This window comes from Ochotona princeps, chromosome X, assembly GCF_030435755.1.
Source record: "Ochotona princeps isolate mOchPri1 chromosome X, mOchPri1.hap1, whole genome shotgun sequence".
Classification (NCBI taxonomy): Eukaryota; Metazoa; Chordata; class Mammalia; order Lagomorpha; family Ochotonidae; genus Ochotona; species Ochotona princeps.
The window spans coordinates 51,819,849-51,841,108 of NC_080865.1; the positions used below are offsets into that span (position 1 = coordinate 51,819,849).

At 40.3% G+C, this 21,260-nt stretch overlaps 2 protein-coding genes across 2 annotated transcripts in view; one reads left to right on the forward strand and one right to left on the reverse strand.

Moving 5' to 3' along the window:
• APOOL (apolipoprotein O like) overlaps positions 1–8,342 on the forward strand; it is a 76,243-nt gene extending 67,901 nt beyond the window's left edge. The window contains exon 9 of the mRNA XM_058658645.1: positions 7,813–8,342. Coding sequence (XP_058514628.1) covers positions 7,813–7,901 — 89 coding nt within the window. The 3' untranslated portion in view covers positions 7,902–8,342. The remainder of the gene's footprint in view (positions 1–7,812) is intronic.
• Positions 8,343–11,678: 3,336 nt separating this feature from the next.
• Positions 11,679–21,086, reverse strand: SATL1 (spermidine/spermine N1-acetyl transferase like 1). Its single transcript, XM_012929133.2, has 6 exons — positions 20,382–21,086; positions 18,160–18,211; positions 15,718–15,798; positions 14,378–14,479; positions 12,538–12,578; positions 11,679–11,940 (listed from the first exon to the last, which is right to left on the reverse strand). Exons 1-6 carry the CDS (start codon positions 20,445–20,447, stop codon positions 11,776–11,778), a joined length of 507 nt encoding a protein of 168 aa, XP_012784587.2. The 5' UTR covers positions 20,448–21,086; the 3' UTR covers positions 11,679–11,775.
• Between the last annotated feature and the right edge of the window lie 174 nt (positions 21,087–21,260).

Here is a 21,260-nt window from a genome sequence, read left to right on the forward strand (position 1 = left end):
AATTATTTCCATTTTATACTGAAGGGACTGAAATGCTAGGAGCTTAAGTAACTTGCCCCAAATCATGTACCTTGTGAATAGCAATGCTGTGTTAAGAGCCTAGATTTTCTTGACACCAAAGTTCGACTTCTTTCAATTGTACCTAAGTTATCTAATTTAAAACTAGTATTAGGCCTCTGTTCTCAGCTTCCTTCTCTTCCTCTTTATCTTATAAACACTATCATTGACTTAACAATTAGAGTTGTACTGTTTTCTTCTATCATTTCTCTTTTAAGATAAGTTACACAGATTTTGGTCTCTAAGATCATAATATATCTGGTCAGTTTTCGAAATGTCAGTTCCCCTTTCTCTTTGTGAAGATGGAGCGGACTACAGCTTGAGTTGGACTGTGATCCTCCTAGGTTGTATCTTGCCTTTAGTCATGTGCATTATGGAGCCCTTTGCTTACTTCTCTTGAGTGACCAAAAGCATTCTAAAAAGACAAGGTCTTTATCATCACTTTTCCTAATGCTGATAATCTTCCAAAATTCTATATCCTAATACCAAACACATTGGAAACTATGTTTTCAATATATGGAATTTTGATGGACATAAGCAGTCAATCTACAACCATGTATCATCTAGAATTAATATCCTAGCTTTGGGATTCACCTTGTCTTTATTTCTATGACATGTGAAATAATACTAATTACAAGTACAGGATTTTGAAGACTTGAATCTAATCCCAGACTCAAAACTTGCTAGTACTGATACCTGAGGCATGTTATCTAATACTTAAACCTCAGTTTCCTTATCTATAAAAGGGGGGATAATAATAGTTCACGTGGTTTTTTGGTGATTAAATGGATACATTTAAAGCACTGTGTGCAATGTCTAGTAGACACTAACTTTTCAGTCAGTATTGGGAGATACCATTATTGGGACGAGGCTTGTGGCGTAGCATGTAAAGCTGATGCCTGCGATGCTACATCCCATATGGGCTCCAGTTTAAGACCTGGCTGCTCTGCTTCTCCTCCACCTTCCTGCTGATGTACCTGGGAAAGCAGCCAATGGTGGCCCGAGTGCTTGTGTCCCTACACTCATGTGGGAGCCCTGGGTGAAGCTCCCGACGCCTGGTTTCCTAGCCCAGACCTAGTTGTGTGGCCATTTGAGCAGTCAACTAGCAAATGAAAGGTTGCCTCCTGGCTTCCCGTTCGCTCAGCTCCAGCTGTCGCAGCTGTTTGGGGAGTGAACCAGTAGATACAGGGTCTCTCCTCCCCTCCCTGGCTTTGTTCTCTTCTCTTTTCCTCTTCTGTTTTTCCTTCTGTCTCTGTGAATCTGCCTCGCAAATAAAAGTAAATAAATCTCCTTTAAAAAAAAAAAGAAGAAAAACACAGTATCTGAAATTAAGGACTCATTTGATAAGTTTAACAGCAGACTGTGTAAAGGACAACACAGAATGAATTAATGACCTCCACAGAAAATCAGTAAAAACAAAGAAGTAACCAAATTGAAGTGCAGAAAGAATAGAAGGAGTAGAGCAGTGTGAGAACATACTTTGCAATAGCTAATGTCACTTAAATGTGTATTACTCTGAAGGTAAATGCTAAATATCATCTTAATTTTATATACAACACACAGAAGTAGAATTTCTAATAATCCTGAATTCACTCAGCAATCCGTTAGTGATCTGTGCCATCTTTTCTGTCTGACTTACTTGAAAAACCAGGGGGATGATGTACAAACTAAGTATCAGTAACAGATACTACTCAGTAGCTGATGAGACAATAATCTATTGTTTTCTTATATTTGTTTGCTATTTGTTCTAACACCAGCTTTTCAGAAAATCTGCCAATGAAGTTTAGGCAGAAAATACATTTTTATGAGATGATAAAACTATGAAAAGTACAAAGAAAAATCCATCATCATAGTTAGGCTGTTAAGATTCAAAATTTTTTTTTATTTTTAGTATCTTTAAATTATTTTTATTTTAATTTTTTTTTAATTATTTATTATTTAACTTCAGTAATTACATTGTATTATGTGACACAGTTACATAGATACTTGGGTTCTCCCCACCCCTCCCCAAACCCTCCCACCATGGTGGATTCCTCCACCTTGTTGCATAACCACAGCTCAAATTCAGTTGAGATTTCCCCATTGCAAGCGTATACCAAACATAGAGTCCAGCATCTTATTGTCCCGTCAAGTTCAACGGCTTCTTAGGTATACCCTCTCTGGTCTGATGACAGAGCCAGCAGAGTATCATCCCAGTCAATTGAAAGCTCCAACATACCATCAGCAAAAATTTACATCATTATGGAATTAATTGACATAGTAATGAGTAACCAATATGTTAAAAGGTCTCCCCAAGAAACTGTTCAACCAATCTGGACAATAAGTAGCTGGACTCTATGCTTGGTATATGTTTGCAATGAAAGAATCTTGATTGAATTTGAACTGTAATACTGCATCAAGGTGGAGGAATCCACCGGGGGGAGGGGAGGGGGAGGGAGGGGGGGATTCCCAGAGCCTATGAAACTGTCACATAATGCAAAATAATTAACAATAAAAAAAAAAAAAAAAAAAAAAAAAAAAAGTAAATGCGGGTTCCCAGCCACCTTCTGTGACCACCTCACCTATACTTCAATTTTAGTTTATACACAACATATAACATTCAAAACATAACATGTTATACATAACATCATATCATCTTAAATTAAGGCAAACATGTGGTATTTAACCTTTTGGGATTGGCTCATTTCCCTTAGCATTATGGTTTCCAGTTTGGCCCATTTGGCCACAAAGAACTGCATTTTGTTTTTTTTAATAGCTGAGTAGTATTCCATGGAGTAGATGAACCATAGCTTTCTTTTAAAGATTGATTTATTTTATCGAAAAGGAAGATTTACAGAGAGAAGGAGTCAGAAAGATCTTCCATCCACTGGTTCACTCCTCAAATGGCTGCAATGGTTGGAACTGGGCCTATTTGAAGCCAGGAGCCAGGAGCTTCTTCCAGGTCTCCCACGTGGGTGCAGAGTCCCAAGGCTTTGGCCTGTCCTTGACTGCCCTCCCAGGCCACAAGCAGGGAGCTGGATGGGAAGTGGAGCTGCCGGGATTAGAACCAGCGCCCATATGGGATCCCAGGGCATTCAAGGCAAGGACTTTAGCCGCTAGGCTATTGTGTCTGGCTCAGTAGCTCATCTTTGGGGAGGATTGGAGATCCCTAGATCAAGCAGTGAAGAAGTTTCTAAGATGATAGGTGTGGTATAATCCCTAATGACTCTGAAGAATATGAAATGAAGCTAGCTTTGTGTGTTTTTTAAAAGAAAGGACAGAAATCGAAGACAGACCCAGTCTAAAGTGATTCTAAGCCAAAGAGATCTCACTTACTGGCAATTTTTTGTGTTTTTTTTTTCAAAATTTGCATACTTAGTCTCTGTTCAATAATTGTAAATCTGAATCTCCTGAGGCAAGACCTCCAAAGCTAATGGATTTTTCAAAAACCACAGACAATTCTAATGCATATTCCTCTAGTTACTGATCTCTGGTCTAAGTAGAGACAAATTAAAATCTTGTAGTCTTTTATGAAGTGTTAGGAATGGAGATCTGAAGGCAAAAGACCTTTCTAATCTAGGAAATTTGAGTGAATAGAATTTTTTAATCAATTTTAGACACGAATATAAATTAAGAAAGGGACTGTAAGTGCGAGAGACGACTTAGTTCATGAATATTTTAAACAGCTTTTTTAAAAAAGCTTTGTACATTAAGACATAAAATTGGGCCTGGCATGGAGGCCTAGCGGCTGAAGTCCTCACCTTGCACATGCCAGGGTTCTTATGGTTGCCAGTTCTAATCCCGGAGGCCCTGGTTCCATTTAGCTCCATGCTCGTGGCCTGGGAAAGCAGTCGTGGATGGCCCGAAGCCTTGGGACCTTGCTCCTGCGTGGGAGACTGGGCTCCTGGTTTCAGATTGGCTCAGCTCCAGCCGTTGCGGTCACTTGGGAAGTGAATCATCAGATGGAAAATCTTCCTCTCTGTCTCTCCTCCTCTCTATATATGTGACTTTCCAATTAAAACAAATTTTTTTTAAAAAAAGGCATATAAAATTATTTGTCAGATAGATACTATGTCTACTTGATAAAAATAGCTATTTCTTACATTTTTCAGATGTATTGAGCACTGGCTTCCACCAGGTGGCGGTAAAGATACACTTGAGTAAAGAAACTGGGAATAACACAACCACTAAAAGATTATTAACCACCCTCCCTTCGGGTGTGCAGGCTCATGTTCACAGGTCTAAGATCCCTTCCCAGGATGTTTTAATAAATCAACGTATGTTCATAAATAAAATAAATAATAATGCGTGAGCTTCGTTAAATATATTAAGCAACAATATTTAACGATAGGTATAATAAATACCATAATGTTCATGTAGTAGTTTATGTAAATATTTTGAAATATAAAGACAAATCTCTATCATTCTAGTTAAGAAATCACATGAATTATAACATGGATTCCTCAAACATCTCGTGTTAAAAACCATTGTCTTATGGAGAACTGACTTATTATGAGGAGTGGATATCTGTGATCTGCTTAATGTTTTTTTAAGCTACATTTGGCAATAATTATACAATGTCACACTTTATATCATGTTTCTGAATAGACATGAATCATTCATGTGTTTTTCTTTATTTTTCATTCTAAAGTTGAAAACGAATGTAATTAATTTAATTTCCATAGAAAAATTTAGAAAAGATTGTCTCCCACTTATAACAACATCAGTTTGAAGTAAATGTGCTTTGTTCAAAGATTGATTTATTTTTATTAGAAAGGCAGATTCACAGAGAGAAGGAGAGACAGAAAAAAAGATCTTCCATCCATTGGCTTCCTCCCCAAATGGCTACACTGGCCAGAGCTGAGGCGATCCGAAGCCAGGAGCCCTGAGCCTCCTCTGGGTCGCCCACGTGGGTGCAGAGTCCCAAGGCTTTGGGCTGTCCTCAACTGCTTTCCCAGGCCACAAGCAGGGAGCTGGATGGGAAGTGGAGCAGCCATGACATGAATTGGTACCTTTAAGCGATCCTGGTGTTTGAAGGGGGAGGATTAACCAGTTGAGCCATTGTGCCAGGCCCAAAACAAATGCAATTTTAAAAATCATTTAAAATGAAAACAAATCTCAGGAAAAATAGTTGTCTCTTACTAGTTTGCCTTTCTCCAAGCATTGTGTGTAACTCTGCATGTATAGGGTTACACTTAATACTACAAATAGTTATAGGAAATGACTACACTAAGCCCTGTTTTACTCGGGAGCCTGAGTAAAGCTGGGACAAGCTTAAGTTCAGACCTGAGTGCACCACTTATCAACTGAATGACGTTAGTTATCTCTGGATTCAAATTTCCTTATGTGTGAAACAAAGATATTAAGAGAGCATCTACTCATGGTGGCATTGTAAGATGATGTGTGAAAATAAGTTTGCATTGTGCCGGGCAGACGGTAAGCTGGCTGTCGGGATCAACACTGAGCTGCACACTGCCAATCCAGGAGTGCATTTCTGCTCTCTGTGTTACACAGTCCTAAGCCTCAATTCCCTTATGTATTTTAAGCTTTATTTATTACTTTTATTGGAAAGGATATACAGAGAGAAGAAGAGACAAAGATCTTTCATCTCCTGGTTCACTCCCCAAGTGGCCACAATGGCTGGAGCTGAGCCAGTCCGAAGCCAGGAGCCAGAGTTGCTTCTTCCGGGTCTCCCATGCGGGTGCAGGGTCCCAAGGCTTTGAGCCATTCTCAACTGCTTTCCCAGGCCACAGGCAGGGAGCTGGATGGGAAGTAGAGCAGCTAGGATTCGAACTGGCACCCATATGGGATCCTGGCACGTGCAAGGCGAGGACTTTAGCCACTAGGCTCCTGCACTGGGCCCCCTCAATTCCCTTTTAGTTGCCCTTCTTGAAGCAGTCTTTTTACTTGGCCTGTGGGATGTCACTTGCTCTTGACTTCCTTTTCCCACCAACTGATTTTCATCCTTAGTCATCTTTGATGTATTCTGATCTTTTAACCTCGAAATTTTGAACAATCCCAAGGACTCCTTCCTTGGACTTCTCCTCTGATTCTGGATGAGTCCATATCATTCTATAAATGAAGTATGTGGTTTAGTACTGCACAATGTATAAACCAGCCCAAGCATCCTCCGAACTCCACAGCATCACAGTTCGAGCTGCCTCCTTACTATTTGCAGTTAGATATTTACGAAAGAAGCTTGAGTTCAACACACCCAAAGTTGAGTACCACCTCTCCTTTCTCCCAGATCTGCTTTATCTACATTTACCCATCAGAGTAAATGTCAACACCGTTCTTCCAGTTTCTCAAAGAGTCTCGCTCCCAGGACATACGCAAACCACTTCCAAGAGCCTGCTCATTCTGCCTTCAGAATTATTCAGCATCTGACCCCTTTTCAGCATCTCCAGTGCTACCAACTGAATCCAAGCCCTTAGCATCTCTCCTGGAGCAATGCAAGCGCTTCCTGATTGGTCTCCTGGCTTCTGCCTTTGCTCTCCTAGTGTCTCTTTTGCCCAAAGCCAACAGTGATCTTTTTCAAAAAAAAAGATCACGCCACTACTGCGCTCAGAATTGTCTGGTAGGCTTTTATCTCACTTATGATGAGAGGCGAAGTCTTTATGGCCCTGTGAGCCTGCCTCCCGGTGTCTGATCGCATCTCTCTCACTGTCTTGCTGACCTCCGTCATCCCCCTCACACACATATGTGTGCACCATATCTTTCTTAAAAGATTATTTATTTGTAATACAGAGGCAGAGAAAGAGATATTGATCTTCTGTTTTATTCCTTTTATTCCTCAAATGGCAAGCGATAGCCAGATCAGGACCAGGCTGAAGCCAGGAGTCAGGAACTCCATTCGAATCTTCCATGTGAGTGGAAGGGTCCAAGCACACGGGCCATGTTCTACTGCCTTTGCAGGTACATTAGCAGGCAACTGGACAGGCAGTGGAGCAGCCAGGATTCAGACCAGCACGCCAGCATGAAATGTAACCCTCTATGCCACACACTGGCCCTTGCATCACATCTTGAATGCTGTGTTCCAGCTATATTGACTCCTCAGACATGCCTTGGGCTCACTGGACTCATTGTTGACTCAAGCTGAGAGGCATGTCTCACGATACCTACAGGATACACACTGTCTCCTCAGTCACTTTGCTCAAACATCACCTTTTTGGAAGACTTTCCTTGGTCACCCTATTTAAAATTGTTGTTCATGGGCCTGGTGCAATAGCCTAAGTAGCTAAATCCTCACCTTGTAACAGCTGGGGTCCCTTATGGGTGCCAGTTGGTATCCTGGCTGCTCCACTTCTCACCCAACACCTGCTTGTGGCCTGAGAAAGCAGTCAAGGATGGCCCAAAGCCTTGGAACCCTGCACCTATGTGGGAGACCCAGAAGAAGCTCCTGGCTCCTGGCTTTGGATTGGCTCGCTCCGACCGTTGCAGCCATTTGAGGAGTGAACCAACGGGTGGAAGAGCTTTCTCTCTGACTCTCCTTCTCTCTGTAGACCTGACTTTCCAATAAAAATAAAAATAAATCTTTGAAATTGCTAGTCATCCAAGAACCCTATGTGCTCTTCCCTTCTTTATTTTTCTGCATAGTACTTATCCCTAATATAATATGTATGTTTTACTTACGTTATTGTCTCTCTCGCACAGTTTGTTATATTCATGTTACTGGAGAATTTTTTGTCTATTTTGTTCACTGCTGTATTGCCAGTGCCAAAGATAAATTTGTTAAATCACTGCTTTTTTTTTTTTTTCATTTTGATATTTTATCAGGTGCTACGCAGTTTGTGCCTGACCCCAAACTCATGGATCACGGGCAGTCCCATCCAGAAGACGTAGATCTGTACAGCACTAGAAGCTGAAATAAACTGCAGAGAGAATGAGCAGAAGTGTGATGGTGCAAAGAATGATGAAAATCATGCCATGTGTAACTGACGCATCCAGAGAAACAAATCAAGTTATTCCCTTAGATCTTCAAATGCAGTTTGGCTTGTCACATCAGTGATGAAAACACAAACCATGAGTGTAATCCCAGTATCAGTTGATCAATGAGCAAGCCACGATGCTGGGCTACAGTTGATAACTTTGAAAGGTGTTTATCAAGAAGCAAAACCAAATGCAGAGATGACCACTAGTGAAACTAAAATCTGAAAAGCCGTACGTGCATTTATATACGTGTGTGTCTACTCTAGCTTTTCTAAGTTAGTATCAGTTAAATTAGAGCGCTTTGTGGAGAGATGTATTCTCACCTGTTCTGTTTTTTATCTCCCAGCACTGGAATAAAATAGCAATATTTTGTGGCACATGGGCTTTGGCTTTGTCTACTTTATTAATGTTAACTGCTGTTAATTGTCGGAAAACACTGCCATCTGTTTTGGAGGACCGTATGTCCCCAATGCTACTTAGCAGTCCTTCTGCTGGCTCCTTGATGATTTACTGTTCTGTTCCCCAGAAGCTAATGCAAACTTGCTAGTCTTCTCAAGCCTCTCAGACTTGCCAAACCTGACTAGGTCTTCTGTTTTGGACAGGAAAAGAAAACAAACGATTAGACATGGCCATGCTCACCTTCTTCAAGGCTTAACTCTTTTCAACAATGCGTCCTCTTCACCTTAACTAGAACCCCTAGTATACCTTGTTTAATTTTCAGTCTTTGGTTTCTCTTCTCCCTCCTGGCTTTTCCTTAAACTCTGAACTGCTTCAGATTCTCAGTAACAGAGGCAGCAAACACTAAAGCCTTTTTTCTCCCACTCTGTCTCTTTCCTTTAGTTGTTTCCTGATTGGCATTCTTCTCTAAAAAGTGGTTAATGTCTTGTTCTTCCTTACACACTTTTCATTCCCAACCGGCAACATTCTGCCTGCCCTCTGTAACCTACCTGAAGTTTCAGGCAATTACTGAATCTTCACCACTCCCTCCTTGAAACTGTCTCCTCCCTTTGCTTTCTGTTGTTCCTGCTTTTCCTGTTATTCTTCATTCTTCTGGTGTTTTGGAGCTCGTAAAATGTAAGGCTCCTCATCTGCTGCTATGCCTCTTTGTTTTCTCATTCCCAACATTCTCTTGTTCAACAGATTTTGCTTGCTACAGCTACCATTTATATCCTGATTCATATTTAGTGCCTTCATGCTTCTAATTACTTATTAATTATGTCCATCTAATGTGTCTTATATATCCCAGGGTCAGTAAATGGAAACCTGAAGTTCTCTCTGTCTGCCTCTCCTTATTTGTCAAACTGCTTCTACCTCTTTAACCCTGTCGTTGTTCTTGTGCCTTCAGCATCACACTTTCCTGAACACCACAGTGGCCTCCTGGCCACTGCACACTATTACTCTTGCTGTCTCCCAGTTGAGAAAGTGTTCTTTACAAATAACAGTAAACCTGGTAATAGGGCTTAAACATAAGGATCCATTTAAAGCCTGGAATTAGGCAGCACAGGAGAATGGCTCATTGGTGCCATCAAGGACCTGGACTTTTTCACTTTCCACTGCTCTCTGTAGCTTGTTGGTTTGCCACTTGTGCTCACGAGATAACTACCATACCCCCGGGAAACACTGGAAATTGGACGGAGCAGGGTAGAATGTGCACAAGTTGCTTCCAGTTGCCTTTTATCATAAAAGTACAGTGCTTGCTTAGCATCTTCTTGGATGGTTTCTGTATGCATGCCAACTCAAACTTGTCTTATAGTCACACATTTAGCGAAGATGGGGAAATCATATTTTTTGTTCCCTGTATTGAGAAAGATGAGTGATAAGCGACTGAGAACAAGTGTTGACTTTGAGGTCACGCCTGGTGTCTGTGACCCAGTTCTTCTAACCCAGCATCTGTAGTATTATGGAGTGGTAGTCTTTGTGACAGCTATTATGATTGGTTGGCTTTTTGAAACCTGTGGCTTGTAGCTGCCTATAGAATCAAATCAAAGCTCCTTAGGATGACATACAAGGACATTCACATCTTATCCCCAGCTTACCTTGTAATTTGGCTTCCTTCTCCCCAGAGCCACCCTACTGCCAATGTAATGTATCTTAAACCGACTCGATAATAGACCTGTTTCTTAAGCACATTGTACTCTTCATACTTATTTTCCTTTACCTGTGCCAGTTTTTCTTCTTAGACTTCTCTTCTGTCTTACTTTGCTCCACATGCTAAACATTCCTACTCATTTTTCAAATCCAATTCCAGTGTCACCTGTCTCCGTCTCCCAGGTGTCATTTAGATGTCCCTCACCTTGCTGCACTCCCTTGCACTTGCAGTTTCTGGATCTGACACTCCACACAGTTGGTTATATTGTCTGTCTTCTCAGCGTAAGTCTTCTGTGGGCACAGCTAAGAATTTTAGTGTGATGTTTATACCTGTAGCTTCTTGGTACATAGGGGAAACTGCCGCGCTTGCTGCAATAGAGAATCTAAAATAATTATAATTCAGTAAAGGCTTTAGACTGACAGGGAGGAGGGAGACATACACAAATACAATGCAGTGTGTCGTGAGTGTAGTGTCATCCCTAAGCTGAGCACGGTCAAAGAGCTGTAGATGTTCAGAGATGGAATATGCTTCCAGGAAGATGTCAAGGAGGCAGTGACAAGCTGTTCAGGCAGCGGGGCACCGGATGTGCCACTTATTCACAGGTGAGCTCTTTAGAGTTTACTTCCAGTATTTGAAATGAACTTTTATATTTTTAAAAACATTTATTTGAGGTCCCAGCATGTTAGCCTAGTGACTAAAGTCCTCACTCTGCATGCACCAGAATCTTGTATGTGCGCCAGTTCGTGGCCTGGCGGTCCCGCTTCCCATCCAGCTCCCTGCTTGTGGCCTGGGAAAGCAGTCGAGGACCACCCAGAACTTTGGGACCCTGCACCTGCACGGGAGACCTGGAGGAGGCTCCTGGCTCCTGGCTTCAGATTAGGGCAGCTCTGTCCATTATGACCACTTGGGGAGTGAACCAGTGGATGGAAAATCCTTCTCTCTGTCTCTCCTTCTCTCTTTAGAGCTGACTTTGCAATAAAAATAATTTTTTAAAAAATATTTTTATTGAAGAGGCAGAGCTAGAGAAATCTTCCATCCACTGCTTCACTTCCGAAATGATTTCAGTGGCCAGGACTGGACCATGGCCAAATCCAGAATACCAGAACCCCGTCTGGGTCTTCCAGTGTCTGGCAGGATCCCATGTGCTCAGAACATCATTTTCTGCTTTCCCAGGCATATTATCTGAGTTGGATTGGAAGCAAAGCAACCAGGCCTTGAACCAATTCTCATGTGGGTTGCAGTGTCACAAGTGGCAACTTGACCCAGTGAATCCCAATGCTAGCCCCAGAAATAAATATTTTTGAAGCCTCACTTCTGCTTATACTCCCACCACTATTTTTTTTTTTTTACCAAATATAAAACAATCCTTTAAGGAAAAATAGTGCTACTGATTGATGCTTACACTTCTCCCAACTTCACATCTGTTAAAATGTGAAAAAAAAATCAAATTTGCAATATGATAGGTGAAAAGAACATAGTCCAAAGCCACATATAAATGCTTTTGGAATTAACTTCTTCCTTATAGCACTGCTAGTATGCACTGGTAGTTTGGATTATATGGTTGATGGAATCTAGAAAATATATTTCATAGTAAAAGATCTCCAAAAGTGCTATGATCGCTTTATTGTACAGTACTCAAAGTCAAACTGCCATTGGACTAAGATGATATTCAGATGTTGGAGCCCATAGTGGACCTACTTATTTCAAGGCCTTTTCCATCACTACTTTGCAATCTCCGTGAGTTGTGCATGCGTAAACTTGAACAAATGACGGCCCTCCTCGGAGGAAATGTCGGAAGCTCCTCGACGACAGTAGTACTCGGCAGAAGCCCGGTTCCAGATGACAACAAGAAAATGCATGCCTTTACACTGGGTTCTGAGGGCTATCTGTTTAAAAAAAATGAAGGAAATGGAGCTTCAGGACATTTTGTGCAGGTCTACTCTAAGCAAGATCCAAGTGCAAAATACTATTATTAAACAGTGATAGAGTAGTGTCTTTTGGATTAATGTATAACTATTTAAAAAAGAAAAACCCACCACTAGGAACTTTAAAACCTGTCTCCTTAAAAACTCAAATCTGATTTGTAAAATCTTCAAAGAAAAATATCCTCAAAAAGAACAATGTTCTCGTACATATTTTCAAAAAACAAAAGGTATTACATATTTTTGTAAAATATTTTATATTATTCTCATATACTATGGACCTGTTTTATGGATAAGCTTGCCTTATAATTTCCCTTATATTAACTTCTGCTTTGTAGTAACAAAGAAAAAAAGTATATAGGATGGATCAATTTTAAATTAATAATATAGCCTATGAGGACATCTCATTTGAAATGCCACTTTCACTTGTACAAAATTTTGGAGTGCATTTTGAGATTATGTTCAAATGATGAGATCAATTACCTGCTTCATATCCTGCTGAGTAACATTTGCTGAAGAAACAATAATGTATATAATGTCAATACGAATTGTGATACATACCTGACTTAACCGTTTGAGCATTTCATCTCCAATACCTAGACCTGTGAAACAGATAATGAAAACTGAAAACTAAGTTGAAAAATTCCATTGAACAAGATATTTGCTTTAATCTACATATACGTATGTATACATATGTGTTTGTACATATACATATATATAAATCTCGTACCTGGGTATTGCATATTTTTTGTAAAATACTTTTTTATTTGAAAGAGGCAGGGACATCTTTTTTTTTAATTTTTAGTTTTTAATAGATTCAATATGATTTGAAGAAACAATTGTAACACCATGGTATTTCCTTCCTTCCTCCCTTCCCCTCTGCTTCCCACTCAGAATACCTCCTCCATTTCTTTTCAGATAGCATTCTAAATTTACATTACAGTTTAAAGGCTTCATGCTTCACCAGATAAGTTAGCAAGTAAAAACAAAAAAAAAGATCCTAGTTTGGTGGGAGTATAGACAACAGCTATGAGCCATAATTGAATGGAAAAATGACAGTTTCACCCAAATACAGTAAATTTTAAAATAATCAGATCATTAAGATGACAGTATATAGCATTCTTAACCACTGGTTTGACAAAAGTATAAAAGTTTCACAAAAGTATATTTGCAGCAGTTCTGATATGCACAGATGAATGGATAAAAAATTGGTATATATACACAATGGAATGTTACTCAGCTATAAAGAGGGATGAAATTTTGTCATTTGCAGCAAAATGGGCACAGCTGAAGAATATAACTGAATGAAACAAACCAAACACAGAAAATCAAATATCGGGCCCAAAGCCGTGGCCTAGGGCTAAAGTCTTCACCTTAAACGCACCAGGATCCCACATGGGATCTAATCCCGGCAGCCCCACTTCCCATCCAGCTCCCTGCTTGTGGCCTGGGAAAGCAGTTGAGGACAGCCCAAAGCCTTGGGACCCTGCACCTGCGTGGGAGACCTGGAGGAAATTTCTGGCTCCTGGTGTCGGATCAGCACAGCACCGGCCATTACAGTCACTTGGGGAGTGAATTATTGGATGCAAGATATTTCTCTCTGCCTCTCCTTTGCTATATATATCTGACTTTGCAGTAAAATAAAAATATCTTTTTAAAATAAATGTCAAATATCACATCTCCTTTTTATTGTGGGAGTTAAATTGAAAAACAAGCAGAAATACTGGTTCCCTCCCTGAATGGCCACAGTGGCCATGACTGAGCCAGGCTGAAGCTGAGAGCATCATCCAGGTCTCCCACGTGGGCGCAGGAGCCCAAGGATTTTTGTTACCTTCTACTGTCTTCCCAGATCAGAAGTGGAGCAGTGGGACATAAGCCATTGCCCATGTGGGATGGCAATGTTGCAGGTAGCGGCTTTACACCACAGCATTGTCCCCTATTATACATGTATAATATCTTATGTTGAAATGCAACTTGGGAGGGATTTTCATTCTTTCTTAATTGGAAAGTGATATTAAAAGTAGTGGAAACGAATTTGGGATTACTTTATAGATCGATGAAGAATGAATGAATCACTATTGTCTCACAACAGGGTACATTTCTTATCTATTTCTACTCAAACCAACCTAGAAGGCAGTGATATTTTTTAAAGATAAAAGTACAATTATGATAAGTTAGTTTATTCAAGCCTTGATAAGATCTAATGAAATGTTTTTTTTTCCTAGTCTGTCCTTAAGACTTAGCTGCATGCAATGATAACTAGGACAGTAACCAGGTTCATGAAATAGCAGTGAGTTACATAAATTAACTCAAACACCATATTTATACTCTATGTCTTTACTCCTGAAATTGATATACATTTTTTAGTTGTTAAGTTTCTAAGTGGTATTTGAAATTTTACCTTGGTAAGCTTTTATGACATAAAAATCTTCTAGGTAGAGTAACTTGCCAGTCCAGAGAGTGTACTTGAAGTAATAGATGGCAAATCCAACGGCTGTTCTCCCTAGGATGAGGGGACGTACAAAGAGGTTAATACTTTATGAATATCAGAAAGTTCTTTCCCTCCAAATGGGACATCTGGTGTTTATTAGTTTAGATATTAAAGGGATAAGTGCTCATTTTGCAAAATGTCAAACAATACAGAAATGCATAATACAGAAAGTGAAAGGTTTGTTTATTTGAAAGGGAGTTACAGAAAGAGAGAGTTCTTCCATCCACTGGTGCCCTCTTCAAATGGGCACAATAGACAAAGCAGGGCCAAGCTGAGGCAAGGAGCCTGGAACTCTATCCAGGTCTCTCATACCCAACCTCCTGGGCCATGTCCATTGCTTCCCCAAATGCTTCAGCAGACAAACAGGTGCTCACCTGCTGCACTGCAACAACAGAACCACAGGGAGGTGTACTTCCAAAATGTATGCTAACATGGGCTCCATGATGTGGCAGGGAAGGTAAAGTCACCGCCTGCAATGCCAGCATGCTATATAGGCACAGTGTTCTGATTGCTGTACTTCTGGTCCAGCTGCCTGCTAATGTGCCTGAGAAATCAGTGGAAAATGACCCTGGTGCTTGGGTTCCTGTTCCCACACGAGAGACAGAGGAAGCTCCTGGCTCCTGGATTCAGCTTGGCCTAGCCCCAATCACTTAGGTCATTTGAGGAGTGAAGCAGAAGAAAGATCTATCCCTCTGTCTCTCTTTATCTCTGCCCTTCAAATAAATAACTAAAACCTTAAGGACAGTTATGTTAATTCATGTGCAAACATTATACATACTACACATTTCCTGTTTTAAGCAAAGTAAAACCACTTATATGTGGTTTCTCTGCTTAAAGCAAGGATACATATAGGGCAGGAATTGCAGCATAGCTGGATAAATCACTCCCTGTGACACCAGCATCCCATATGAACAAGGGTCTGCTCTTCACTTCCAATCCAGCTCCTTGCTGACAGGCCTGAGAAAGCAACCGAAGATGGCCCAAGCCCTGGAGCCCCTGCAACCATGTGAGAGACCCCCATAGAATTCCAGGCTCTTGGCCTGGGCTTGGTCCAGTCCTGGCACTGCAACCATTTGGAGAGGGAAGCAGAAGAACACTCTTCTCTCTTCCTCTTGCCCTCTATTACTTTGCCTTTTGAATAAATAAACACATCTTTAAAAATCTTGGCTACATGCTATGCAACAGTATTTTGTTCTTAGGACTTGAAAAGTGCATTCCAGATGTAATGGGAGAAGGAAGATTAACTTTACCTGATGGCTTACGTGAATTATATACTTCGGCAATCAGACAGTAGAAAAGAGGATTATCCCCAAAGCCGTCTCTGAGCAAATCTGAAATAAATCACATACAGTAGTCAGAAAGTTTACGGGAGAGGGAAGGTATAGGAAAGAAAGTAACCAGAAGTCACCTCTCCATCTGTATTGGCAGAAATTGAAGTGAATATTTTAAACTCCAGAATTTATTTGAACACTTGGAATTTTCAGGAGACAGCTTGATGGGAAGGTAATGTAGGTAAAATTTAGCTCTCAGTGTAGTGGTGGCTGCCCATTCCTTACCCCTACAGTTCTCCATGCCAGACAGCAGTGGGGGTAGGAATCCATATTTCTGCAGCCTGTGTGGACAGTAAGGGTCTAATCCTGAAAATACAAAAAGCATGAGTTGCTGCTTGTTATCACTGAGATAAAGGCTTACCAGTTAGCTGGCTGCCATTGTCCTAAATCCAACCAGCTAAGTAACTCCTAAGAGATGTAAAGGATTTGAAACTTTTACATACTAAAAAAAAAAAAAAAAATGGAGGGATTTATAAAGCCACCACTAGTAATCAGAACAAAAAATAGGCTTGGGAATGGTTTGAGAACACACTAAGTTTTCAACTCAGACTGATCCCTGAGTGATGTTGAATTCAAATGCAATCTCTACCCAACTTCCAGCACTTATCTCACAGAAATTCTAGTGGAATTCAATGGGACCCCAAATAGCCAAGAAAAAAAAATCGTGGAAATGAAGAATACAGTTGGATGACTCCAACTTCTTGACTTTGATACTACTATAAAGCTTCAAGAATTAAACCACGTGGTACTGCAAAAGAATAGACGTAATAGACCAATGAGATGAGACAGAAGATCCAAAAAATAAATACTCACAAATCTGGTTAGTTGACTTTTGATAAGAGTCCCAACACCATTCTTGGGGAGTGGGGGGAACTATCTTTTAAGCAATTAATGCTGGAATAAATGGGCATCTACATGCAAAATAATGAAGTTGGACCCTTCGTACCATGTACAAAATTCAGCTTAAAATGGATCAAAAATCTCAGTGTAAGCACTAAAGCTCTATAATACTAGGAAGAAAATATGGAGAGTCTTCAAGACATTGATTTTGACAGATTTATTACCAATTATACCAAAAACATAAGCAACAGAAGAAATAGATAAATTGGACTTCATAAAAGGTAAAAACATTTTTGCATAAAAGGACACTGCTAAGAAAGTTAAAAATGCACTCTCCAGGAGTGGGAGTAAGTATGTAGAACTCATATCTAAAAAATATTAATATCCACAATATATAAAAGCTCTTGTAACTCAACCAACACCTAAACAAAGGGCATAAGGTATTTCTCAAAGAAGATAGACAAGTGGTAAGCGAACTCAGGAAACGATATTCAACATCACTAATCATTAGGACAATGGAAACCAAAGTCAAAATTAGATGCCACTTCATACTCATAGGGATGGGAATTTAAAAAAAAATCATTTGAAAGCCAGAGTTAGGAGAAACGGAGATCTTACATTCACGTGTTCACTCCGAAAATGGCTTTAACAGCCAAGGATGGGCCAGGTCATAAGCCAGGAGCCAAGAGTTTTTTCTGGGTTCCCTATGAGGATGGCAAGTACTCAAGAACTTGAACTACCTTACACTGCTTTCCCAGGTAGGTTAGCAGGGAACTGGATATATTGGGTGCTAGCATTAAGGCTGGCCCCTGGATGGGAATTAAACAATAAAATGTTGGTGAGAATGTGGAGAAATTGGAATCTTTGTGCTACTCATAGGGAAGTGAAATGATGCAACTGTTACACGAACCACTATGAATGCTTCTCAAAAATCATCATGAGATTCAGCCAATTCCACTTTTTGTCTATATCCCCAAAGACTGGAATCAGAAACCCAAACGCTCAAACTGCTTTTTGTTTTAATAAATATCACTCTGTATCTGGTTTCTTTCCCATTTGCAATTTTATACATGTTAATCATCTTTTCTCTTAGACTTCCTACTCACTGCCTTAAAAATTCTAATACATCATGGATCTCCAACGAATCCTGTTAATATTGCTGGCTATCAAAATATAATAAATACTTTGAAAATATTTTAATCACTTTGCGCACATTCCAACCTTTGAAGCTACTACCAAAAACACTGTGTGAGGAATCATATTTTTTGACCAAAAGCAGTTGTTCTACAGTTTGAAAACTTGTTGATTCTATTGTATCTGTAAAGGTGTAAGGGCTGTTATATATCAATTTCACACTAAAAATAGGGAAATATAATATAGTGGAACACTAAACAACAATCCTGTATACAGAGCTGTTGTTAATATTATCTTTACCAAGCTCAGCAGCTTCAACTTAAGTACAGATAGAAGTGTGTGCATACATGTTTCTTTTTCTTGATCAAAAATACCCAAAAAAGTTACCTGCTATTGTCAAGTGCGTTACGCTTCGTTTATTGTCACAGGTAGCCAATTCCTGTCAAAGCAGAGCAAGCTTTCAGATTACATTGGAGTGACGATTCTTAAAATGATAAACATTATGATGTTTCTACTGAATATTTATGAACATATGACTTGGCCAATGGTCAAAGTGAGTCAGACTTAATTCAGTTATCTGAAAACTTAAAATTTAAAGCAACTATACTACTCATTGATCATCTGTGGATCACCACAGATTTAAAATCACACTTTGAGAACCAACTCAATAAATGGCTTCAGAAAATCTGGTAAGGGCCCGGTGCGGTAGCCTAGCAGCTAAAGCCCTAGCCTTGCACATGCCAGGATCCCAAATGGACACCAGTTCTGATCCTGGTAGCCCTGCTTCCCACCCAGCTCCCTGCTTGTGGTCTGGGAAAGGCAGTCGAGGACGACCCAGAGCCTTGGGACCCTGTACCCACATGGGAGACCTGGAAGAGACTCCGGGCTCCTGGCTTTGGATTGACTCGCTTCTGCCCATTGCGGCCGTTTGGGAAGTGAACCTATGGACAGAGGATCTTCCCCTCTCTCTCTCCTCCTCTCTGTATATCTGCCTTTCCAATAAAAATACCTAAATCTCTAACAAACAGAAAGTCTGGCAAGCAAGAAGTTATGGCTGACCAACTGTGAAATGACTCATCAGATAACGCTATGATGTGGTTAAGAGTAGGCTAAAACAGGTATATACAGGCAATACTTGAAAGAATCCTGCTAGTTGGACAGTACAACAAAACCTGCCATATATCCAGCCAAGACAATACTGTGATGACAAACTCCAATAAACTCCTTTGAAATAGAGACTATTTTGCAACTTTTGGAATTAACAGGAGTTAAATCAAATGGGCATATGAGGAGGTTGGTTTAAAATGTTGATGGAAAATGAAATTGAAGGATACATTTATTCTCTCACAAAAAGTCCATGCATAGCTTTTTAATACATTTTCCATGAAATGAAATTTCCACGGCATTAGATACTCCTCCTAGTTTTCTCCTGATGGAGGCAATAGGCAATATTTGGAAGGTGTTTTCTAGGTAGAAAGAGTCACTGTTGTTCAATGAGTAATGTATCCGTTGTCTGCCAGCTGTCAGATACTAGAGCTACAAGACTCCTTTAAATCATTTTCTGACACCTGGAAAAAATGGATCTCTAATAACTAACCTGTTGGGTACAGTGTTTTGATTGCTGTTTGTGACTTGTGCTTGTGACTACATAATCAAACAGAAATATTGGAAGAAAGACAAGTCATTCCTTACAGATTTGTAATGACTTAAGCAACATATTTCAAGAGAAGACTTTCACCAGAACATCCTGTGTAGTTTATTTTAGCCAATAAAATAACATCCAATTAAATGCAACACAATCTTGAGCTGATTTTTGACAGGATTTAGCTATATTGGTAAGCAGATGGAAACATTTCCATTCTAAAACTCCTACAAGGGTTCCATCTCTAACATCTGTGCTTTGCTCCAGTTGTATGTTTACTCTAATAAAAACAGCTGTTGCTTTTGTACAGGTCTATATAGCATCGTTTACATTGTGCATCGTATAAATGGTTGCTTTCAGTGGCGCACAACTTCCTCAGAGTAACCGTGACTATTAAATTGACCCTTAACTGCATTGGGATAATTTCTATGAAAGCCATTAAAGTACACATTTAAGTGAGTTTAGCTCCTGGAACTCCTGGGGGCTGTCCAAGAATGCGTTTTTCAGATAAATGTCTCAAATTAAATGAAAATATGTGCCGATATTTTTATTTCTTGGCAATCATCAGATTCTAAAATGTAATACTCCCAATATCTTACCCATTAAGAGCTGAAGTTCTGTCCCTGGCAGATCATTTGTTTGAGCTACATGTTCCTTTTCTCTAAGATTTTCCTTTAAAGTTAAAATTTCTCCAGGATAAATAACACATTTAATTTAAAAATGTCTGTGAATTAACTATCTATGATTTTTGAGTGCACAATAAGATGCTGATTTATATATATACATAGAAATTACTATAATCTTGATTCTATGCATGAAAACAAAATGAAGAATAGAGAAGTTAAGTAACTGCCGAAAGGTTTCATACACAGGTCATAATTCAGAGCCATCAGACTATGCCTCCCTTCATGTCTTTCAGCCCTACAGTGACCACGAAAATTCTTGCAATAGGGAGAGATAGACTTACTTTAATTAAGCGCATGATCTCGGGGCAATCTCGAGCTTCAGCAGGTCTTATTTGAAGAGGCCGCATGCTCTCTTGATTCAACTTTGAGTAGAACCTTTCTGTTTGACTCTGTTCTACTAGAGTTGAACCTGCTAGACATGGAGTTGATTGGCTCTTGCCTGGTTTGATCTGGAGTAGTTGACTCAGGCAGGTTTGGCACCACAGAGATTGAAACAGTTGCTCCCGACTCAAGTGTGGTTCTCTTGGGCCCAGTTGACTCTGGTTGGGTTGACTAGGAACCAACTGACCTCGCAATGGTTGGCTTGGGCCTGGCTGACCCCAGACTGGTTGGCTTGGGCCTGGTTGGCCCCAGAATGGTTGACTGTGGCCTGGTTGACCCCAGAATGGTTGATTTGGGCCTGGTTGACCCCAGAATGGTTGATTTGGGGCTGGTTGACCCCAGAATGGTTGATTTGGGGCTGGTTGACCCCAGAATGGTTGATTTGGGCCCGGTTGACCCCAGTAGAGTTGTGGTGGGCCTGGTTGGCCCCAGTATGGTTGACGTGGGTCTTGTCGAGCCCAATATGATTGATGTGGGCCCGGTTGAGCCCAGTATGGTTGCGGTGAGCCTGATCTCCATAAGCCTAATTGATTGCCAGCTGGTGGGCTCAGGACTGTTAGGCTAGAGCCTGATTGGCTCCTTACTGGTTGCAACGTATCTGATCGGCTGCTACTTGATACGCTTGTACTGTAGTATGAATAGTATGAATAGTATGTGTAGTATGCATAGTATGATTGCCTCGTGCTTAATTCGCTGGTACTTGATTGGCTTGTTTCAGATTGGCTTGTGCCTGATTGGCTTGGAATTGTTTGGCATGTGTTTGGTGGCCACTTGTTTAC